Here is a 24,974-nt window from a genome sequence, read left to right on the forward strand (position 1 = left end):
ACATAAAATGTTGAATTACACCTTGTAGTGCAGTCTTGTTTAGGCCTCAGCTGAAGCATCCCCATCTGGCGTTGTGTAGACTTTAGTTTTTCAGCACCTACTTTGCTCCTGTGCAAGTATTCCCCAGCTGTTTTCACTTTGTCCACAATGGGCTTCATGACCCTCAGAGCATCTCTTACACTCAGGTTGATTGTGTGTGCAAGACATGGATTAAAAATGTTCATGGCTTTGGTTATGTTAGCTGCATTGTCGCTAACACAACAGACCACTTTTCCATCTACTTGCCTTTCTCTGGCCACTCTCAACAGTTCCTCTGCCATGTTCTCTGAGGTGTCTGTCACTGAACTCAAAGCAGTCCAGAAGATAGCTAGACATCGAAAAATCATCAGTGAAGTGACATGTTACCTGACTATTAAGAAGTCGTTACCCTTGATGTACAGCAGTCAGTGGTAAGGCAAACTGCAGTAGCTTTTAATCTCTTTCCCGCACTGAAGCCTGTGTGCTCTCGTACAGTTGTGGAATAAGTTATTTTAAAATGGTTTTCCTGTGTGGAATTGTGTACATTGGATTTAGACTATTGCTATAATTTCTGAAACCTCTGTCCTCGACATTCAAAAATGGCTGGAAATCGGTGGCAATTATTGCAATATCAATTTGGCCTTGTTTTGCTACAGACGTAGACGTTTGGCATAAACTGGTCCATAGAAGACTGCGTTGCTGTGGGTCATGGTCTAGGCCTATTTGACTGAGTGGATACAGCTCCACGTGGGGAGGTGCTGGCTCCACTATCACTAGCAGGCCCGCTAGTTTCTCGAAGCTTCGCTACAGCTAGCTTCACAGTTGGGTGCACAGTTCGCACATGCCGGTGTAGGTTGTGTGTAGAACCGGCTTTATATGAAATGTTTTGGCAAATTCTACACTGTGCTCTAACATTGTCTACATTATTAAAATGCATCCAAATGCTACTGTGCTTCTGACTCATTTTCCAGCTGTTTTCACAGCTGTCCTTCCTCTCGCTCCTCGGCTGCTAAGTGTGTGACTGTGAGAGAGATGGTTCTGCCCTCCCTCATGCATCTTTGGTTCATTGGTTGACACTGCGTGTCTGATTGACAGGATCCACAGGGGAGGCAGTTAGTCTGAGCAGACAGTCTGAACGAATGTGTGTGCGATTGAACATTTAGGCCATATTATTTGATTTATTTTTTGTTCTATGAATGAGTTGATTCTATTTATTTAAATCTTTTGAATATTCATATCTTAATTTTTTAAATATATTTTTTTAAGATTTGGCTCTTCTGATGTGCGAGCCGGCTCCCAACGTTCACCTATCACTACCGTGGATAGATGGTGCGCAAAACTGAAAGTGCGAACCACAGCATTCAACCATGGAAAGTTGACTAGGAATATGGCCGAATATAAACAGTGTAGTTATTCCCTCCGCAAGGCAAAGTGGAGTCGCAATTCAATGGCTCAAACACAGTGGGGAGAACAAGTATTTGATACACTGCCGATTTTGCAGGTTTTCCTACTTACGAAGCATGTAGAGGTCTGTAATTTTTTATCATAGGTACACTTCAACTGTGAGAGACGAAATCTATAACAAAAATCCAGAAAAATCACATTGTATGATAAGCATTTTATTGCTCACTAGCTCACTAACTGCAGTCCAAACCAGTTGTTAGACCTCTTTGCCTAAGCTTTTGATGTTTATTGTTGCTATCCCTAGTTTTGCTTATCCCTGTTTATTTTTCAACACACAACATATTCAACATGAATTATATAGCAGTGGTTGTATATCAATTACATCTACCGTACTGGAAATTAAAAAAGCTTGTCTACTTTTCCAATTGTTGTTTACTGGTTTCACTTCTGTATTTCAACATTAGGTGGAGACCTTGACCACAGCACACCACACCCTGAGTACTAACCTGTATGGTCTACCACACTGTCTCTGATTAGCACCACCAGCTGAAGAGTTTTCTCCCTAATTGTGCTCCCCGTGCCCTACATGAACTTGTCCATTCCCTTTGTGATTATTCTGAAGCATGCCATTGAAGGCCGAAACATCAATCTAATGTCATTAATGTTTATTAATTTATTCATGTTTATAAAAATACATATTTTGAATGGTGAGCCAGCATTGCACATTTTCCTGTCCATATATGGATCTGTGCCATTCTTTTGAACTGGACTCTGTTACCAGCATGAGTGGTTGCGATTAGATGCGTTTGTTTTGTAATCAAAGCGAGAGCTGCATGTAGTCACGTGTGCACACCATTTTCATATCCTTTGCTAGCTAGTAAGTTATTAGCCCAGTTGTAGCTCATTTCTAGTCAGCAATGGGGAAGTGGTTGCTTCCTACAAGAGCACAACACGTGAGCATTTCTATCCATCTTTGAAAAGCTAGTCAGGTCAAGAGCATTTTCTTTGGTCTTAAAGGGGCAGTGTTGTATTTTGAGACAGGCTTCAGTAAGCTAAGTAGCCAATAGGCAGAAGGTGGCATAATTTGTCATTCTCTGTAATAATGGTATGGAAATAATGAACTTTATTTTGAAAAGCGGTTTCTTGCATCAAACAACACTTTTTCAGTCACATCTTTATCTTAAGGACAAGTGGATAAGCAGGTTTTAACTGACATCCACAATTTTTCCTAAAGTCTCTTGCAATGTAGGCCTACATTGAACAACACATATCGGCTCCTACTGTAGGCAGAATGATAAAACAGATTTTTCCATGTCAAAATGTTATGGGATGCATTTTCTCCATTGTTTTATCATTCTGATAGGTCTATATTATGATCAGAAAGCCACAGTAGCCTACTTGGCCACTGTTATAACTGTAACTTAAAGTGGGTACAGCCTCAGTGTTCACAATAAACGCGTGCCAGAAGTTGCACAGAATTTTCACAAAGTTCAAGTTTGTGCTCAGCAAACCTGAAATGTGATCAGTGCTTACATTTTTTTTTTTTTTTGTGAACATTGCACACCCGCCCATTTGTTTCCTTGAGGCTACCACTCTGGACCATTTTTTCTCGTCAAGCATTATTAGCCAGATAGTGATCCTTTTGTGCAAAACAAAACAAGAAGTTAGGCCATCCCATCTGGCATTGAGACCCCTGGTTTCCTGTGTTGGACATGCCTGAGCCTGAGAACAGTGTGTCCTCCTATTATGCCTCACCTACATAGTGTATTTACCTTCCACTCTTCAGGGAGAAGGATTCCCAGCAGCTGACAGGCTCTTCAATTCTTTGGGAGGAACATTCACTAACCATGATGAAGGTACAGTACTTCTCTATATTTTAAAGTGTATAATATAGATCATGCACAAAACATTGTTTATCTCGTCCAGGTGCTTTCATGTTTGAAATGTATCCATTAGAATTATGCAGGTGCTTAATGTATCTACTATATAAAGAAATATTGTTTCTCACTACACCCTTCAGCACTTTTTTCCCAGAATATGTAGGGTGTATGTGTGTTGTATTTCTGTAACTATCTCTGTATGTTTTTGCCTCCCCTGTTAGAGAAGAGTTAAGACCTACCAGAGCCTGACTGTTACCGTACTCCGAGCAAAAAACAACCAATCTCATGATTATTGTGAGTCATATTGTTTTCGCCTTGTGCATACTTTTCATAGATTTCTAAATTAATTTTCAGAGCAGACACTTTTTTGGGTGAAAAAACAAACAAACTGAACCACCACTTTTAAGCTTTTTAGTTAAGGTCTCTGATCTGTTTATACACACAAAGACCTACCTGCTATTGGCAAAACTATTTTGTGACAGTCCTGTTTTGTTTTACAGGGTCTGAGTCGGACTGTTATGTTATTGTACGCCTCCCCACAGCTTCTGCCAGGTCTCACCGTACTAAGACTGTGCCCAACAGCAAGACCCCAGAGTGGAATGAGAGTTTCCACTTCAGGGTCCACCGTCATGTCAAGGTACGTCCCCTCACACAATAGGCCAATCACTAGGCAGAGTTACCCATAGGGACATAGTGTTCCTAAAACCTATGTATTTACACATGCAGTGCCTTCAGAAAGTACTTGTAACTCTTTACTTTTTTCACATGTTGTGTTACAGCCTGATTTTTAAAATGGATTCAATAGAGTTTTTTTTGTCACTGGCCTACACACAAATACCCCATAATGTCAAAGTGGAATTATGAAATGTCTGGAGTCAATAAGTATTCAACCCCTTTGTTATCGCAAGCCTAAATAAATGTGACAGAGCGTGAAGACATTTGAAAAGAATAATGGGCAAATGTTGCACAATCCAGGTGTGGAAAGCTCTGAGAGATACTCTTAGAGAAATACTCACAGCTGTATTCGCTGCCAAAGGTGCTTCTACATGTGTGAATACTTATGTAATAATTCTGCATTTCATTTTGAATAAATCCGGAATACATTTGGAATAAAATGAAATTCTAAAACCATGTTTTCACTTTGTTATTATGGGGTATTGTGTGTAGATGGGTGAGAAATAAAGGAATAATGTATTCCATTTTGAATTCAGGTTGCAACACAACAAAATGTGGAATAAGTCAAGGGGAATCAATACTTTCTAAAGGTACTGTAAGTAGGTAGGGTGCAATGACATTGTAGCCACCCATTTGGGGTATTTGGTCATGCTGGTAATAGCCTGGTTGCCAGGTCTGCTCAGCATTACATTACACCCCTTGCCACTCCTGTCATTTGCCAAAGAGACTTGCCTTACGGCAATCTTCAAATATGAACATTAATGAGCTTGAGGTGGTCAGAGGATTCAAGTCTGATTCGATAACCCTCACAGCTATCATCCAATCGCAGTGTTTATAATTCATACATTTGATTGGAAACATTCTAACATTTGACATTCCTGCACCTCTCTGATTCAGAGGGGTTGGGTTAAATGCAGAAGAAACATTCTAACATTTGGCATTCCTGCACCTCTCTGATTCAGAGGGGTTGGGTTAAATGCAGAAGAAACATTCTAACGTTTGGCATTCCTGCACCTCTCTGATTCAGAGGGGTTGGGTTAAATGCAGAAGAAACATTCTAACATTTGGCATTCCTGCACCTCTCTGATTCAGAGGGGCTGGGTTAAATGCAGAAGAAACATTCTAACGTTTGGCATTCCTGCACCTCTCTGATTCAGAGGGGTTGGGTTAAATGCAGAAGAAACATTCTAACATTTGGCATTCCTGCACCTCTCTGATTCAGAGGGGTTGGGTTAAATGCAGAAGAAACATTCTAACATTTGGCATTCCTGCACCTCTCTGATTCAGAGGGGCTGGGTTAAATGCAGAAGAAACATTCTAACATTTGGCATTCCTGCACCTCTCTGATTCAGAGGGGTTGGGTTAAATGCAGAAGAAACATTCTAACATTTGGCATTCCTGCACCTCTCTGATTCGGAGGGGTTGGGTTAAATGCAGAAGAAACATTCTAACATTTGGCATTCCTGCACCTCTCTGATTCAGAGGGGCTGGGTTAAATGCAGAAGAAACATTCCGGTTTAATGCATTCAGTTGTGCAACTGACTAGGTATCCCCTTACCAATTCTGACGTAATACATGTAATTGGAAACATAAACACTGGGCGAGAGGAGAACAGAGTATTCCACTTCATTGTATTTTTACCAGCGGCCAATGTGATCACACCAGAGAAGCTCTCACCATTCAAACTTCCCTGCTAGTTGACAAGATGTAGCCTATATACTTGTTTTTCTTCCTCAAATATATATACATTTTTTAATTGATCGGAATAAGGGACCAAACTATATAGCTACTACTGGGACACACATTGAACTAGGCTACTATAGAGAGAGGATGGATGAGAGAGAGGCCAGTGGTGATGCCAGTGGAGATGCATGAATTGCGCCATGGAACAGAAGACAGATGAGTAAATTAAAAGTTATTTAATTGGCTGGGCAATTTAATCCAAAGTATTCAGAGCCCTTGACTTTTTCCACATTTTGTTACGTTACAGCCTTATTCTAAAATTGATTACATAAAACATTTTCCTCAGCAATCTACACACAATACCCCATAATGATAAAACAAAAACAGGGTTTTAAACATTTTTACAAATGTGTTCCAAATAAAAAACAGAAATACCTTATTTACATATGTATTCTGACCCTTTGCTGTGAGACTCGAAATTGAGCTCAGGTGCATCCTGTTTCCATTGATCATCCGTTTTGACATTCCTGCAGTTTGGGTCTATAGAAATTGAATATCTGTCTAACTGATTCGTTCTGACGCCGGGCCTGCAGTCAGCAACTGCGCCATAAATCCGTCTGCATATTGAAACTTGAGATGGTGACCTTTTGAGCTGCAGAGACATGTAATCAGAAAACCTGTTCCTTCCCTACCAGAAATGGAATAACAATAATTACACAATCACACATTTTATTGGAACACAAATTGAATTGTAACACGTAATAAAATGCATTCTACCCAGCTTTTCTTTCACAACCCCCTGAAAAGCTAGTTTGGAGTGCATTTTTATTTCCTTAATATATTGGAAATAGGTTATCAAGCTGTTTCACATGCCATGGAATGAGCGAATGAGAGATTGTATCTCATTAGTTTACCCCTTATAGTATAAAACAGACATGCATTGTCTTGTTGTAATATACTGTAAATCAAAATACATCCAAACGTGGTAAAATGGAGTAAGAGATGCCCTTGTCTTTTCAGAATATTGTGGAGTTGACGATGTACGATGAGGACAGTATCATGGGTGATGACTTGTGCTCCATTGTAGTGTTTGACATCAGTAACCTCACACCTGGGAAGAAGGAGACCAAGACCTTCATCAGTGAACCGGTAGGACTATTATAGCACTAAGGATTAGAGCTAGAATATGTCATTAATGAATCCCATGTAGCCTATGTTTAGTCTCCTATGCCATCTCTCTATTTCAGACCACAAATGAATTGTGGGTTGAGTTTGAGTTGCTGGAGAGGTGAGTGACAACTTTGACATCCATACCATTGTCAGACTACTTTCAAAGAAGGTGCTGAAATAGTCACATTTTTGTTGTAAAAAGGTATTCCATGACTGACAACAGTTTGTGTTCCCTGTTTGCAGTAAAGAGCATGCTGGTGACTATCTCTCTAATGGTGTACTAGTGGTAAGGACATGATCATATGTTTTATCATTCTAAGGCAAAGTCAGCATAAAAAGGATGATCATAGAGGGATAATGATGTGGTCAATAATGAAAGGACATGGTAATGTGCTGTGAGAAACAGACAATTATTTGTATTTAATACTGTGCATTCGGAAAGTATTCAGACCCCTTCCCTTTTTCCAAATTTTGTTACTTTACAGCCTTATTCTAAAATGTATTAAATTCCTCATCAATCTACACACATTAACCCTTAATGACAAAGCAAAATAAAAATGTATGCAAGTGTGTGTGTGTGTGTGTGTGTGTGTGTGTGTGTGTGTGTGTGTGTGTGTGTGTGTGTGTGTGTGTGTGTGTGTGTGTGTGTGTGTGTGTGTGTGTGTGTGTGTGTGTGTGTGTGTGTGTGTGTGTGTGTATATATATAAAATTGCGCTCAGGTGCATCCTTTTTCCATTAATCATCCTTGAGATGTTTCTACAACTTGATTGGACTCCACCTGTGGTAAATTCAATTGATTGGACATGATTTGGAAAGGCACACAAGGTCCCACAGTTGACAGTGCATGTCAGAGCAAAAACCAAGCCATGAGGTCGAATGAATGGTCCATAGAGCTCCGAGACAGGATTTGGGGGGGGTACCAAAAAATGTCTGCAGCATTGAAGGTCCCCAAGAACACAGTGGCCTTCATCATTCTTAAATGGAAGAAGTTTGTAACCACCAAGACTCTTCCTAGAGCTGCCCGCACGGACAAGCTGCGCAATCGGGGCCTTGGTCAGGGAGGTGACTGTGGTCACTGTGACAGAGCTCCAGAGTTCATCTGTGGAGATGGGAGAACCTTCCAGAAGGACAACCATCTCTGCAGCACTCCACCAATCAGGCCTTTGCGGTAGAGTGGCCAGACGGAAGCCACTCCTCAGTAAAAGGCACATGACAGCCCGCTTGGAGTTTGCCAAAAGGCACCTAAAGGCTCTCAGACAATGAGAAACAAGATTCTTTGGTCTGATAAAACCGAAATTGAATGGCAAGGGTCACGTCTGAAGGAAACCTGGCACCATCCCTATGGTGAAGCATAGTGGTGGCAGCATCATCATACTCTGGGGATGTTTTTCAGCGACTGGGACTGGGAGACTAGTCAGGATCGAGGGAAAGATCAATTGAGAGAAGTACATTCCCCATTGAACCTGACAGAGCTTGAGAGGATCTGCAGAGAAGAAGAGGAGAAACTCTCCAAATACAGGTGTAGCATCATACCCAAGAATACTTGGCTGTAATCGCTGCCAAAGGTGCTTCAACAAAGTACTGAGTAAAGGGTCTGAATACTTGATGTAATTTTTTTTGCAAAACCTGTTTTTGATTTGTCATTATGGGTTATTGTGTGCAGATTGAGGGGTGTTTTCCATTTTTTTAAATCCATTTTAAATTAAGACTAATGTAACAATGTGGGAAAAGTCAAGGGGTCTGAATACTTTCTGAATGCAATGTACACGTAATGTACTGCTGTACAAAATGAAGGAAAGAACTTGTCATTCCCAAACAGAAGGCTATTCTATTGGCTGATCATTGTAGTATATTTTGTCCTAGGCCTCCACATTCTCTACTGTGGATGTGAATGTGGAAAAGCTGATGACCACTGCCAGTGAGTATTATTGTGTCATGTCTGTAACTGATTCGTTCTGGCGCCGGCCCTGCAGTCAGCAACTGCGCCATAAATCCGTCTGCATATTGAAACTTGAGATTGTGAGATTGTGACCTTTTGAGCTGCAGAGACATGTAATCAGAAAACCTGTTCCTTCCCTACCAGAAATGGAATAACAATAATTACACAATCACACATTTTATTGGAACACAAATTGAATTGTAACACATAATGCATTCTACCCAGCTTTTCTTTCACAAACCCCTGAAAAGCTAGTTTGAAGAGCATTTTTCTCCAGGTGCCTGTTGAACATAGTTTGCCATTTACTTGACCCATAAAACAGGTTTAAACTTGTTTGCAAGATTTAAGACGTGGATATATCTACAGTCTTAAGACTATCCCTGGGGCAAAGTTGGTTGCATTATTGTCATTATCAGTTCCTGGTTTGAGTTTTGCCTGTTCAGTGTCAGGACAGGCCCAAGGGATGTTCACTTTGTTATTAGTATTTGCATTCTTCCTAACCCAGTTGCTTCCCTCTATAGTCCTGACAAGAGGAGTGACCACGTTTACATGCGCACAGTATTCTGGATAGTAGCTCATATCCCGCTTAAGGTTTTATTCTGGATAAGTTCATATGGGTTAAATGGAATAGTAACTGAAATCTGGACATTGACTGTAGGTCTATAACCTCTCACATGTAGCATAATATTAACTCCTGCAGAATTATGCACTTCTTTCAGTAAAATGATACAACAAATGTAATTTTGTCTCGGGAACAGAAATTATTTATTTTATCTCTTTAGAAAATGAAAATACGCGTGTCACTTGTTATCTTTAACACTGTTATGCAAGCAGACAGCATTTCAACCACATAAAATATGCACCCAAGAAGAACTGAAGTCTTATCAGAGACATGTTTAAACTTTTTCTCAGCTTTTAATTTCCCTAACAGGTCAAGCTGATTACATTTGGACATTTTGCACAGGAACAATCTTTCCACTGTTTTGGAGGTATTGTGTTTTCTCTCTGGTCCCTAAACAAAACAGACAGCTTTACAGGTGTTAACTAAATTACTAATAAATTCATTCTATTGATGTTATTCTGGTGAGCACTACTTTATTTAGTCATCTGGGCAACAAGTTATGACAGAAGCGAAGCTGCATGTATCTAACTATAGTTGACAAACACATGTCGGAAATTATACTATGCCCTACCAAAATGTCGTAAATTGTAAGCAAAAACGTATCTAAATTAGGGGTAAAAGTAGCCTAAGCCAGTAGGCTACACGGTCCAGTACAATTTATCAGCAAAATAAAGTATAATGGAATTATTATGGTGGATCGATCTGCACAGGACTGGTTCTAAAATCTGATAGGATTTTTCTATTGGATTCTTGTATTGGAATCCTATAGGATCCTATAAGATACAATCCTAAAGTATCGAATCCCATAGCAGTCCAAAAGGACTGTTTCCAAATTCTGAATTTGAATCACTCCCATGTTGTGGTGGTGTGTTGAAGAGGTTGAGAACCTCTTCAATTATCACTGGGGTGAGTAGGCAAAGAGATGGAGATTGTGCTCCGGAGCGATACGGGTCAGAGACTGTTCCTCAGTTTACTGGTCTTTAATCTTGATTGCAGTTGAACATAAATGTTCAAGTTTCTGTTCCATATTTAGCTGTGAGATTGCCCAATAAAGCTACATATTACAGTAGATTATTTGATATTATTTCCGCTAATTTCCTGTACGTGGAGAGTATGTGTTACTACATTGCACAACCTCACGCTTTGACCAAATCGAATTGAGGGTAATTACACGTCCTTTTTACCACAGATCAGATTTGTCATACAAATCAGTCGAATTTTGCTATCAATTTTCAAACTCAAATGGCAGAGGAAATTCGGGGCGCTCTTTGTATTCACACAAATACATGGATTTGAGAGTCAAACTTTCACTCCAATAACAGCCAACTCTTGTCACTGTTGATATACTATGGTGGGTCGTGATTCGTTGAAGATAAATAATAAAGCAACTGATTTGTTTCCTTCCCCGTTTCCACAGCAACTTCTCTTCTAACCAGTGATATACTGTGTGAACGATTCTGAGATTCAGTGTGGCCTTTGAATAGTGCTATTTTGAAATCAAACGTTTGACCCCGCTCTATTGATGTCAAATTGATATCGATATGTGATTAACAAAATAGTGTTGCGTTTAGCTTTCTGCGTTGGCGACCCACTCGAAACAAAATGCAACAATCCAAAATGTGGCTGGCTGTCTTCTACAAGTTGTCCTCTAACAAGTGACGCAAACAATATTTCCAGTTTCCATTTGGTTTTTGATTTGTGTTAGTTTCAACAGCGCATACAGCCTGATTTCCCCCTAGTCAATATGAGTGATTAATTGCCACTTGTCAAAACAACAGGGATTTTGGTTTATCCCCAATAGCTGCTGCAAAAGCATCAGCTACTCTTCCTGGGGTCTACATAAAACATAACATACTACATAGTACAGAACATTATTAGTCAAGGACGGAAATACCTCAATTTAAAACGTCACACATAGCCAACATATCAGTACTTACACACAATATCTAAGTCTAATACATGGTATAGTGCAAATTACAACATGTATAAAATGGCTGTGTCTCTTCACAGTCCTTTGTTCATTAAAGTGTTTATCTGTTTTTATTGCTAGCTTGAGTTACCTGGGGTGGCAGAGTTCCATTGTAGCCATGACTCTATTTAAAACTGTGAGTTTTCCATCTTCTGTTCTGGACCTGGGGACTGTAAAGAGACCTCTGGTTGCATGTATTGTGTTGTACCTATGTGTGTCTGAACTGTGTGCAAACTGCTTGAACAGACAGTTCGGTACCTTCAACACATCAATACCTTGCACAAAGACCAATATGCAGTCAATCTCTCCTCAACTTTGAGTGTGATACGCACTGCTTTGTTCTGGACCAACTGCAATTTACTTATGTCCTTCTTTGTCGCAGATGACCACACATCTAGACAGTAGTCCAGGTGTGACCAAACTAGGGCCAGTAGGACCTGTCTGGTCGACTGAGCTGTCAAGAAGGCAGCGCAACACCCTATCATCACATTTTAGCCACCTTTGAGTCTATATGTTTAGACCATGACAGCTTGCCATTTACACCCAGCAGTTTAGTCTCCTCAACTTGCTCAATAGCCGCATCATTCAATAATAGATCTGAATGAGGTTTAGCATTGAACGAGAGATTTGTCAAAAAAATATATGCTTTTCGTTTTTTAGAACTGACTGGAGCTCTATGTTAAGTTTATCAGTTATTTATTTAACTGTTGCAGCCAACGTGTATACTGTTGAGTCGTCAGCGTACATAGACACACAGGCTTTATTCAAGGTCAGTGGAAGGTCATTTGTAAAAAACAGAAAACAATAACGGCCCGAGCCGACTGCCTTGCGGTACACCATACTCAACTGAATTTGCATGAAAGCCTTTCATTAACGAAAACCCCCACTCTTCTATAAGAAAGGTAACTCTCAATCCATAATGAGACAGAGGATGCAAATCCATAACACCTAGGTTTTTTTCAGCAATAGTTTATAATCAATGACATCAAAAGCTGCACTGAAGTCTAACAAAACAGCTCACACAATCTTCATACTATCAATTTCTTTCAGCCAATCACCAGTCATTTGTGTCAGTGCTGAGCATGTTGAGTGCCCTTCCCTATAGTCATGCTGAAAGTCTGCTGATAACTTTTTTTCTGTAAAATTACTTTGTATTTGATATTTATTGATTTGAACACTTCAAAACAGTGTTTTGACATAAGGCTATTTATCAAAAATGATTGTCAAGGGGAAGCAGCGACAGCATCATTTTTAACTTATGTTTTAGGAATATAAATGGAACATTCAACATTCATTTCCAATAGTATTCTTCTTAATTTGGTCAAAACTGCTGAATGAGTACAAATAACGTGATGTAATTGAGTTATTTATTTTGATCTACCTGAAATAATGAAAACGTGTTTGCCTTGCCTATAATAAGGCTGACTCGCCTAGTTAAATAAAGGTTAAAAATATAAGGCACATACTTATATTTAGCAATAAGAAATATTTCTTATCTGCTATAACAATAGTTACTCAAAAACAAGATGCAAATGGATACAACTTAGCCAAATAACAGTAGTTTCTTAGGTAGCAGAAAAATGTGTGCATAAAGGGTTGCACAATGACAAAATAGGACTTAAACATTGATAACTTTGTCAGGAAACATAAGGAAACAAATACTGTACTCCAGTGGTGGAAAATGTACCCAATTGTCATACTTGAATAAAAGTAAAGATAACTTAATAGAAAACGTCTCAAGTAAAAGTGAAAGTCACCCAGTAAAATACTATTTGAGTAAAAGTCTAAAAGTATTTGGTTTTAAGTATACTTGCACAACCGTTCAAAAGTTTGGGTTCACTTAGAAATGTCCTCGTTTTTGAAAGAAAATCAAAAAAAATTGTCCATTTAAAATAACATCAAATTGATCGGAAATACAGTGTAGACATTGTTAATGTTGTAAATGACTATTGTAGCTGGAAACAGCTGATTTTTTTAAAATGGAATTTCTACATAGGCGTACAGAGGCCCATTATCAGCAACCATCACTCCTGTGTTCCAATGGCACGTTGTGTTAGCTAATCCAAGTTGATAATTTCTAAAGGCTAATTGATCATTAGAAAACCATTTTGCAATTATGTTAGCACAGCTGAAAACTGTGCTGATTAAGGAAGCAATAAAACTGGCCTTTAGACTAGACTAGTTGAGTATCTGGAGCATCAGCATTTGTGGGTTCGATTACAGGCTCAAAATGGCCAGAAACAAATAACTTTCTTCTGAAACTCATCAGTCTATACTTGTTCTGAGAAATGAAAGCTATTGCCAAGAGATCTCGTACAACGCTGTGTACTACTCCCTTCACAGAACAGTGCAAACTGGCACTAACCAGAATAGAAAGAGGAGTGGGAGGCCCCGGTGCACAACTGAGCAAGAGGACAAGTACATTAGATTGTCTAGTTTGAGAAACAAATGCCTCACAAGTCCTCAACTGGCAGCTTCATTAAATAGTACCCACAAAACAACCATCTCAACATCAACAGTGACGACTAAAACTTAAATACTTAAAAAATATATATATTTTAGTCTAAATTACATCTAACTGCCTGTAGCTCAGGCCCTGAAGCAAGGATATGTATATTCTTGGTACCATTTGAAAGGAAACACTTTGACGTTTGTGGAAATTGTAAAGCAATGTAGGAGAATATAACATAATAGATCTGGTAGAAGAAAATACAAAGAAATAACTTTTTTCTACCACCATCCAGCCATCACTCTGGTTGTAATTCCGATAGTGTCCACAAGATGGCAGCAGTGTAGGTGCAAAGTTTCAGACGGATAACTTGAAGAATGAGTGAACTACAAGACTTTTAGTGTGAAGTCCCCAGGTACATTTGAGCAAATCGTGAAGGAAACATTCACATTCATATTAAATTTTTCTGCAAGAATATCGTAAAATCTGTATACTTGGACTTTGATTTAGCGTTCCAAGTATTAGTAGCCATATTATATGTTCAACATTTGCAAAACAACCAGTTTTCATAACTTCATAACTCTGAATATTCTTAGAATTTTTGTCCAAAATGAAAAGGCATGCTGTTGTACAAGGTTAGTAGCTACATTTTACGACATATACATAGTTTTCCGGATAGTCCCGTAAAGCCCAGCTCATTGGCGATCTAGCTAGCTTTGTTTGACCCCGTTTGGTGCTTATTTGACAAAGATGCAGTCGTTCAAGTGATGACCGCCCGCGTCATCGGCGTGCCATGAAGGCATCGCTCTCTGACCAAATATGGTGTTGTATAGGATATACTACACCCCTAATGATATAGTGAAGTCTTGTTACGTTCTAGGATCTCTGAGGAATAAATACGAACGTGATTTGACTCGTTGAAACAACGTTTAGGGTGATATTTTTACAGATTCCTTTCTTTGCAAATTGAACGAGTGGAAATACAAAATCGATTGTGCATGCTATATCGACCTTTTTAGGATATGAAAAAGGATTTTATTTAACAAAACAACACTTAATGTTATCTCTGGGACCCTTTGAATGATTAATCAGAGCAATATTTCAGAACGTAAGTACACATTTCACCTTCAAGGTTGAATTTATCAAACTTACTGCAGTGAAAAAAGTGTTTTGTTGTTAGGAGCCCTCCTCAAACAATAGCATGGCATTTTTTCGCAATAAGAGCTACTGTAAATTGGACAGTGCAGTTATATGAACAAGAATTTAAGCTTTCAGCCAATGTAAGACACTTATATGTACCGACATTTGTTTCTCTAAAATATGCGATCTTGACAAAAGGCGCTGCATGATTTACAATTGTCCCGTTGACGAGACGCCAATTGACGGGACGCCAATTAATTTTTTTGGGCCAGTCTGAGATATGGCTTTTTCTTTGCAATTCTGCCTAGAAAGTACTTAAGTAAAAAAAAACTTTCAAGTACTACTTAAGTACTTTACACCACTGCTGTATTCACAAGTTCTTGCATTCACGCACAGTGTAGGATAAAACGGGTAGAATATTAATGTTAGAAAATCAGAGATCCTCTGCACAGCCACAGGTGGTGAGCTGAACTTGGTAGTTAATTAATACTGCAAGCATGCTAGCTGTGACGTCAGTCCTTCTTAAAGGGACAGTCTTGAAGGTGAATAAAACAGAAATGAATATTGAACTGTTTCCGATCAACTAAAATGTTGTAATTAATGTTATGTTGTACAGGAACTTACGGCAATAACTTGTTGTTTATTGGGTTCAATTAAGAAATAAAAGTTCTATTTGATTTCCAATAGGGGGGAAAAGTAATCCAATAGAATTCTGATACAGGTGACACAAAATCCTATAGGACTGCCAGAATCCTATAGGATTCTATTGGAAAAATCATTAATTCTATAGGGTATTTTGACTAGGGCCATGATATGCGAAACTGAGCCTACTGTATACAGACCGCAAAAAAACTAAAGTAAACGGGATAAGATGTTTGCATGCCACAGTATCCCATCTAAGATCAGTATATCCCAGGCATCTTATCCGTGTTACTCATATCCAGTTTACAAGCATTTTCATGTTATTGTAAATGGAATATGATGTTCATAAGCTGTGTGTCAACTCAAAAACAGAATACTTGAGTAACCCGAATAATAACAGGATATTGTTGGGCGTGTAAACGTGGTCAGTGACTATAAGTGCCACTTATTTACCCACTTTATATTTATATACTGTATTCTAGTCATGGCTCATCCTATATAACTACTGCTATAGACTCATTTTCTATTCACATACTGTCTATACACACCACTCACACACATATTCACATACACTCTGGTCCGGAAGCTAATTTCCTGCAATTCTATCCGTTTTGCCATGGAGTTTTATACTGTGTATTTAAATACTGTATTCTTGACATAGCTCACTCTACTATTTCTACTACTGTAAATTGCATTTTAGTTCAACTGTTTATACACACCGCCATATGTATTTATATACTAGATTATTTACATAGCTCACTCTATCTACTGCTGTACATATAATTCTTAGTATATCTTCTGTAAATTCAACCGGTGGGCATATGTATAGATTGCATTTGGATTACTGTTACAGTGTTATTTCAGTTGTTAATTAGATTCATTAGATTCAGCACCAGCCAAAAGTATCAGTCAAACGTTTGGACACACCTACTCATTCCAGGGTTTTTCTTTATTCATACTATTTTGTAGAATAATAGTGAAAATATCTAAACTATTAAATAACACATATGGAATCATGTAGTAAGCAAAAAAAGTGTTAAACAAGTCAAACTATATTTTATATTCTTCAAAGAAGCCACCCTTTACCTTGATGACAGCTTTGCACACTCTTGGCATTCTCTCAACCAGCTTCATGAAGTAGTCACCTGGAATGCATTTCAATTAACAGGTGTGTCTTGTTAAGTTAATTTGTGGAATTTCTTTCCTTCATGCGTTTGAGCCAATCTTGTTATAACAAGATAGGGGAAGATAGCCCTAGTTGGTAAAAGACCAAGTCCATATAATGCAAGAACAGATCAAATAAGCAAAGAGAAATGACAGTCCATTACTTCAAGACGTGAAAGTCAGTCAATCCGGACAATTTCACTAGCTTTCTTCAAGTGCAGTTGCAAAAACCATCAAGTGCTATGATGAAACTAGCTCTCATGAGGACCGCCACAGGAAAGGAAGTCCCAGTTACCTCTGCTGCAAAGGATAAGTTCAGTAGAGTTACCAGCCTCAGAAATTGCAGTCTTAATAAATGCTTCAGAGTTCAAGTAGCAGACACATCTCAACATCAACAGTTCAGAGTAGACAGTGGGAATCAGGCATTCATGGTCGAAATTACTACTAAAGGACATCAATAAGAAGAAGACTTGTTTGGGCCAAGACGCATGAGCAATGGACATTAGACCGGTGGAAATCTGCCCTTTGGTCTGATGAGTCCAAATTTGAGATTTTTGTTTCCAACCGCTGTGTCTTTGTGAGACACAGAGTAGGTGAATGGATGATCTCCGCATGTGTGGTTTCCACCGTGAAGCATGGAGGAGGTGGTGTGATGGTGTGGGGGTGCTTTGCTGGTCATACTGTCAGTAATTTATTTAGAATTCAAGACACACTTAACCAGAATGGCTACCACAGCATGCTGCAGCGATATGCCATCCCACCTCGTTTGCGCTTAGTGGGACTATCATTTGTTTTTAAACAGGACAAAAACAGGACAATGATGGAGTGCTGCATCAGATGATCTGGCCTCCACAATCACATGACCTCAACCCAATTGAGATGGTTTGGGATGAGTTGTACTGCAGAGTGAAGTAAAAGTAGCCAACAAGTGCTCAACATATGTGGGAACTCCTTCAAGACTGTTGGAAAAGCATGAAGCTGGTTGAAGAATGCCAAGAGTGTGCATAGCTGTCATCAAGGCAAAGGGTGGCTACTTTAAAGAATCTCAAATATAAAATATATTTTGATTTGTTTAATACTGTTTTGGTTACTACTATATGTGGTATTTCATAGTTTTGATATCTTCACTATTATTCTACAATGTAGAAAATAGTAAAAAATAAAGAAAAACCCTTGAAGGACTACAGTAGGTGTATCCAAACTTTTGACTGGTACTGTACGGTATATATATTTGTGTGCTGTTTGACATTATACTGCATTGTTAGGAGCTAGTAACAAGCATTTTGTTGCACCCGCTATAACATCTGCTAAACTGTGTACGCAACCAATAAACGTTGATTTGTTTTCTAAATACACCCCAATGTATGAATTGTATATCATAAAGCACTCAACTGAGCAACCAATCTATGTTATTGTTCTAGTGGAGCAGAATGTGGTACTGAAACTGTGTGGGGCCTTTCAAGAAGAACATAAGATTCTTGCTCCTGAAGAAACATCGAACCTGGCCAAAACCGTACGCTACTACATCAACAGAGACTTGGAGACGGAGCTTGGCTTGACGGTGCGGTTAACTGATCCTTTTATTTCATTATTTTATTTTATTTCACCTTTATTTAACCAGGTAGGCTAGTTGAGAACAAGTTCTCATTTACAACTGTGACCTGGCCAAGATAAAGCAAAGCAGTGCGACACAAACAACACAGAGTTACACATGGAATAAACAAACATACAGTCAATAACACAATAGAAAAAGTCTATATACAGTGTGTGCAAATGAGGTAAGATAAGGGACTGAAGGCAATAAATAGGCCATAGTGGCGAAATACTTTACTTGACCAATATCTTCCTTATCGTCATCCAAGTTCCATATGATTTTTAAAAATTCCACTATCATATTTCTTGTATCCCCAGGATAAATTGGGTGAGATAGAAGGTGCAACTATCACTGGCGTATCTGCTGTTCCACTCCAGCAACTTCCAGCCAGTAATGACTTCAAAGTATCTTTACCTATGGGAGAGGTACAGTAGACCACATTCTAGTCTTTGCCATAAAGATCCAAGGAATGATTATTGATGAAGGGTGTTTGTAAAGCCTATATGACTTACGTGGACACTGCCCCTTCACAGGACATGGTGGATCTACATTTGAGAGCAGAGGACTGGTAAAGTGTTCCTTTTTACGAAAAAAAAAAACATCAGTATTTCATTCAGAAGTATACAAACACAAGGCATGAGTTGTTGTTGTTGTAAGATACTGTGTGCGTGCTTGTGTGCGTGTTTTATGGCCCCTGTAAATCCACAGCCTAGATGATGAATTTGAGGTGCGTCTTGATTTTGACATCCCTCCGGAGGAAAAAGAATTCCTGAAGAAAAGAAAGGTGCTAGTGGGTCAGGCCTTACAAAAGGTGTTGGGCCTCAGCTCGGCCCCTGACCCTAAAAAGGTACATGGTGATGAGTTTTATGCACTTATTACACACTGCACCAATGGCTGCTTGTCATCCATAATTTACACACTAATGAAGACTGAATATTGATGCTGACCAAATATGTTTGTGTTTTTCCAGTCTCATGAAAGACATTGTTGTGGGGAATTGGTTTATTTCTACTGTGGTGACATTCACTGTAATTATGGAACAAGTCTCAAACAGGTTGACTGACAGATGGAAGATCCAACCAGAGATGGTGTTTGTCTTTTTCACCCAGGTGCCTGTTATAGCTGTGGTTGGCTCAGGGGGAGGGACCAGAGCAATGACTGGCTTGTATGGCAGTCTGAAGGGGCTGCAGAGACTGGGCCTACTGGATGCTATGAGCTATATCACTGGTGTGTCAGGCTCCACATGGTGAGCATGGAATTTATCTCCATTGCAATTAAATATGCCATATCCAATAAGCAGAATTAATGAAGGAGTGAATGAACAAACTAACACATGCCAGTTTATACTACTGAGACCCATACTTATGTGACATCATAACATATTCCTGTTCAACAGGGCCTTAGCGACGCTGTATCAGGAAGCAGATTGGTCACAGTGTGACATGGATGAGTCCATCTCAGCTATGGAGGGGGAGATCACCAAGAGTTTCCTCAGTGCCTTCACCCCTGAGAAGCTGCAGTACTACAGACACCAGATGGCAGAGAAAGAGAAGGAGGGTCATATGGTGTCACTCATAGACATGTGGGGTCTGGTCATCGAGCACTGCCTGTATGGGAAGGTACAACAGCCTACTGTACACTCCTACTTTACAATACACACTGTACTAATCACACTGCAATGGGAAGGAGTTTCACGGAAATGGTTGTTGCCTGTAATTATAGTGCTTTTTATTTAATTGAAACCGTGGAATGTTTTTCCCACAGGCACAATTAGTGTCTTATGTCTTTCACACGGAGTTATGATGCTTTACATATTTAACATTTTGCGAAGTTGTTTGGAACAGCCTGTGACAGAATGATTTCTCCAACGTGTGATTTGTAGGAGAACACCAGTACTCTGTCTGACCAGCAGAAGGCTGTATCAGAGGGACAGAACCCTTTACCCATCTGCACTGCTGTCAACCTGAAAGATGGAGTGAAAGACACCACAAGAGAACTTGGTAAAGCTGTTCTAGCATTTTATGTTTGATAATATGTATTTGAATGAAACCCAAACAGTGGTCCACGTGTTGAATAACAGAATGTTGGTGTTAACTTTATGTATCCAGGTAATACACCAAACGTATGTTGCGCGTGTCAAATCAAAAATGCTATACAACCGATTTGAAAAATTGCAGTTGGAGTTGAAATGGCTGTTCCTATCATTTTAGAGTGGTGTGAGTTCACACCATATGAGGTGGGCATTCCAAAGTATGGCGCCTACATCCATGCGGAGGACTTCGGGAGTGAATTCTACCTTGGTCACCTAGTCAAAAAACATCCAGCGATACGTACCTCCTATCTGCTTGGTGAGAGATCACTTATTTGTGTGTGCATGCGTGTGCAAAATGTATCTATGAATTTCAATGTAAATGCAATACTTTTTACAACAGTTGTGGGCACCTCTGTCTCTGTGTTGACAGGTCTTTGGAGCAGTGTCTTCTCTCTCAACCTGACCCAGCTTTGGAGATTTGCAACTGGAGGTCAGCCATCCTGGAGCCCATGGCTGGGTGAAGATGTCAACAAAATAGGTCAAATCAAATGAACTTCTATTGGTCACATACACGTGATTAGCAGATGTTATCACGGGTGTAGCGAAATGCTTGTGCTTCTAGCTCTGACAGTGCAGTAATATCTAACAAGCAATATATAACAAATTACACAACATATACCCAATACACACAAATCTAAGTAGGAATGAATTAAAACTACATACATATGGACGAGCAATGTCAGAGCAGAACGGACTAAAATACCGTAGAATAGTATAGAGTACAGTATATACATATGAGATGAGTAATGCCAGATATGTAAACATTAAAAGACTAAGATACCGTAGAATAGTATAGAATACAGTATATACATATGAGATGAGTAATGCAAGATACGTAAACATTATTAAGTGACTAAGATACCGTAGAAAAGTATAGAATACAGTATATACATATGAGATGAGTAATGCCAGATATGTAAACCTTAGAGTGACTAGTGTTCCATTCCTTGAAGTGGCCAGTGATTTCTAGTCTATGTCTATAGGCAGCAGCCTCTAATGTGCTAGGGATGGCTGTTTAACAGTCTGATGGCCTTAAGATAGAAGCTGTTTTCAGTCTCTCGGTCCCAGCTTTGATGCACTTGTACTGACCTCGCATTCTGGATGATAGTGGGGTGAACAGGCAGTGGCTCAGGTGGTTGATGTCCATGATGATCTTTTTGGCCTTCTGGTGACATCGGGTGCTATAGGTGTCCTGGATGGCAGGTAGTTTGCCCCTGGTAATGCGTTGGGCAGACTGCACCACCCTCTGGAGAGCCCTGCGGTTGCGGGTGGTGCAGTTGCCGTACCAGGCGGTGATACAGCCCGTCAAGATGCTTTCAATTGTGCATCTGTAAAAGTATGTGAGGGTTTTAGGTGACAAGCCACATTTCTTTAGCCTCCTGAGGTTGAAGAGGCTCTGTTTTGCCTTATTCACCACACTGTCTGTGTGGGTGGTCCATTTCAGTTTGTCAGTGATGTGTACGGCAAAGAACTTGAAGCTTTCTACCTTCTCCACTGCGGTACCGTCGATGTAGATGGGGAGGTGCACCCTATGCTGTTTCCTGAAGTCCACGATCATCTCCTTTGTTTTGTTGACGTTGAGTGAGAGGTTGTTTTCCAGGCATAACACTCCCAGAGCCCTCACCTCCCCTCAGTAGGCTGACTCGTCATCGTTGGTAATCAAGCCTACTACTGTTGTGTCATCTGCAAACTTGATGATTGAGTTGGAGGCGTGCTTGGCTATGCAGTCATGGGTAAACAGGGAGTACAGGAGGGGGCTGAGCACACACCCTTGTGGGTCCCCAGTGTTGAGGATCAGTGGAGAGGATCGGTTGGTCTAGGGATGTTTCCTACCTTCACCTGGGGGTGGCCTGTCAGGAAGTCCAGGACTCAGTTGCACAGGGCAGGGTTCAGACGCTGGGCCTCGACCTTAAGGATGAGCTTGGAGGGTACTATGGTGTTGATAGTCAATAATCAGCATTCTTACATAGTTATTCCTCTTGTCCAGATAGGATAGGGCAGTGTGCAGAGTGATGGCGATTGCATCGTCTGTGGATCGGTTGGTCTAGGGTGTCAGGTAAGGTAGAGGTGATTATGATCCTTGACTAGTCTCTCAAAGCACTTCATGATGACAGAGGTGAGTGCTATGGGGCGATAGTCATTAAGTTCAGTTACCTTTGCCTTCTTGGGTACAGGAACAAAGGTGGCCCTCTTGAAGCATGTGGGGACAGCAGACGGGGTTAGGGAGATATTGAATATGCCCTTAAACACACCAGCCAGCTGGTCTGCACATGCTCGGAGGATGCGACTAGGGTGTCTATACTATACTGTTCCACAGCCAAACTCTGTGGCAATATTTCAGTTATTTGACACCCCTCAAATTCTTCCTCCAAAGAAACCGACAATGAACCAACCACCCTGGACACCTATCTCTTCAAGCCTGTCACTAACACTGCCTCAGCGCTGACCAGCTTCTTTACCACCCGGCCAGTCATCACTCAGATCTACAACTTTATGCGGGGGTTCTTCCTGCACTGGAACTACAATGACAACAGCAACTTTACTGCCTGGAAAGGTACCATGCATGAACTTCCCCTAACTATTACTGGTAAAACAAATTCAACATGGATTTATTAAAATACTGTTGTACAGTGTGTGTGTGTGTGTGTGGCACCAACAGTCTATTTATGTATTGTATTATTACTGTATGTAGTTTAAGATTATGTTTGCTGAAGTTTTTCTCCCAATGTTGCTGCAGATATGCATCCAGATGCCTTCCCCAACAGACTGACTCCAGCTGACTCCACACTCCACCTGGCAGACTCTGGGTTCTCCATCAACACAGGCTGCCCCCCTGTCTTGAGACCAGAGAGGGCTGTTGATGTCATCATGTCCCTCAACTATTCGTGGTGCGAGGACCAATTCGAAGTAAATGGGTTGAATTTATGAATAATACAAGAGTGAATTTGTGTTGAAAGATGAACAGAGCAGTGTACTTGATAATTTGCTAGATCCACATTTTGCACAGAGGTCTGCACACACACACAAGGCCAGAAGGTGCATATGACTTGCCTAATGGCCATACACTGAGTTTGATTGTTCTGACTGACATCTCTTTAATCGATCTACCAGGTCCTAAAGAGGACTGAGGTTTACTGCAAAGACCACAGCATCCCCTTCCCCCGCATTGACTTCAGCAGCCTGAAGGGACAGCCCCTGAAAGAGTTATACATCTTTGAGGATGAAAAGAACCCCAAGGCTCCCACAGTGCTTCACTTCCCTTTCGTCAACATCTCATTCAAAGAGTTCAAGGCCCCTGGTAAGCACTGTCAAGATGATGGTCATTTTAAAAGAAGCAGAGTGTAGGGGTAGTCAATGAGCTACTGTAGCTAGCTTATAATGCAAGCTGGCAATAAGCCATTGGCTCTGTGCCTGTCAATCAAATCAATATTCTGTCAATAGAAAATGGTTCATATGTGTTTTAGGGATCAGGGCCAAAGATCATTGCCTTCAAACTTTGTATTGGATTGCACTTTGTTGATATTATTGATCAAACTGAAGTTTGATTTTAAGGTTGTTTGATGTTTAAAGCTGATGGTATTGTTATGTTCTCATTCTTTAGGTGTGGCACGTAAGGGTAAGGAGGAGATGATGGCAGGGGATGTTGACGTTAGCACAAGCCGCTCCCCCTACCTCACCAAACACCTGACCTACGCAGCAAAGGACTTCCGGGCACTGACAGACCTTACCTCATACAACATCCAGAACAACAAGGAGAAGATCCTCCAGGCTCTCGGGAAGGTCCTCGAGAGGAAGGTGCCTGTGGAGGAATAGGACCACCATGAGCAGCACGCATGCCATTGACATGAGCCCCTCCATGGAGGGAGAGCGAGAACAACATGCAATCAGATCAGTCTTTACATTGAGAGGAGCAATTCTAACTGCAATTTCTTGGTGGGACGTCCAGTCTGGTTACACTGTCCATTTGAGACAGTAAGAGAGAGAGGAAGACAGTGTGAAGACATCATCAGCAGCTTGCTGACTTGATATTGTGAATATATTTTCATGAATTGTATCTTCAATTCAGGGGCCTTGGTTTCATTTTTTAGATCATAAAGAGCAGAGTATTTTGATATGAGTTTTTGCCTTCTACGTTTTATGATTGATGTATTTTCAGAGAGACCAGGTCTCATTCATTTGCTTGCTTATTATTAGATGTCGTGTCTGAACTATCATTAAATGTGAAGACTGTTATTTTATCAAATCAATTCTCATGGTGTATTTATTATTACGTGTTTAAACAAATCATGTACACTTTAATTAACTAGGAAGTCGGGGCATCATGGGAAAATGTTTATAGAGTCTATTTCCCGAATCAACTCTTCAGATATTTTCATATCTTATCGATTACTCTTCTATTAATGTATGATTATTACCTCATCACTTCTCATTACTGAACGTCGCAAACCCTTGGATATCTGCAGGAGCCTAAATGATGAATCAGCGATATACAAATTGGCTTAATTAATTATTTGCTAACTAACTAAATAATCA

General features: G+C 40.0%; 1 protein-coding gene and 1 long non-coding RNA gene across 2 annotated transcripts in view; both read left to right on the forward strand.

The window, feature by feature from the left end:
- The window catches only part of LOC149972504 (uncharacterized), a 250,165-nt gene that overhangs the window by 71,989 nt on the left and 153,202 nt on the right, over positions 1-24,974 (forward strand). The gene's annotated exons all lie outside the window — the stretch shown is intronic.
- LOC110502418 (cytosolic phospholipase A2 zeta) lies at positions 2,184-24,684 on the forward strand. The gene is made up of 20 exons (XM_021580443.3): positions 2,184-3,278; positions 3,524-3,596; positions 3,803-3,939; positions 6,681-6,809; positions 6,908-6,948; positions 7,074-7,116; positions 8,694-8,748; positions 18,177-18,316; positions 18,667-18,774; positions 18,883-18,917; positions 19,058-19,196; positions 19,459-19,595; positions 19,746-19,968; positions 20,232-20,349; positions 20,560-20,697; positions 20,812-20,919; positions 22,816-22,995; positions 23,179-23,348; positions 23,553-23,739; positions 24,043-24,684. Exons 1-20 carry the CDS (start codon positions 3,270-3,272, stop codon positions 24,252-24,254), a joined length of 2,382 nt encoding a protein of 793 aa, XP_021436118.3. The 5' UTR covers positions 2,184-3,269; the 3' UTR covers positions 24,255-24,684.

This window comes from Oncorhynchus mykiss, chromosome 23, assembly GCF_057628025.1.
Source record: "Oncorhynchus mykiss isolate SJ-2025 chromosome 23, ASM5762802v1, whole genome shotgun sequence".
In the NCBI taxonomy this organism is placed as follows: domain Eukaryota; kingdom Metazoa; phylum Chordata; class Actinopteri; order Salmoniformes; family Salmonidae; genus Oncorhynchus; species Oncorhynchus mykiss.

Bases quoted from the DNA above. Each gene is read 5' to 3' on its own strand.
- LOC110502418 (XM_021580443.3), top strand. The intron at 6,949-7,073 runs GTGAGTGACAAC...CCCTGTTTGCAG, and splicing joins GAGTTTGAGTTGCTGGAGAG to TAAAGAGCATGCTGGTGACT. The intron at 20,350-20,559 runs GTAAAGCTGTTC...CTATCATTTTAG, and splicing joins AGACACCACAAGAGAACTTG to AGTGGTGTGAGTTCACACCA.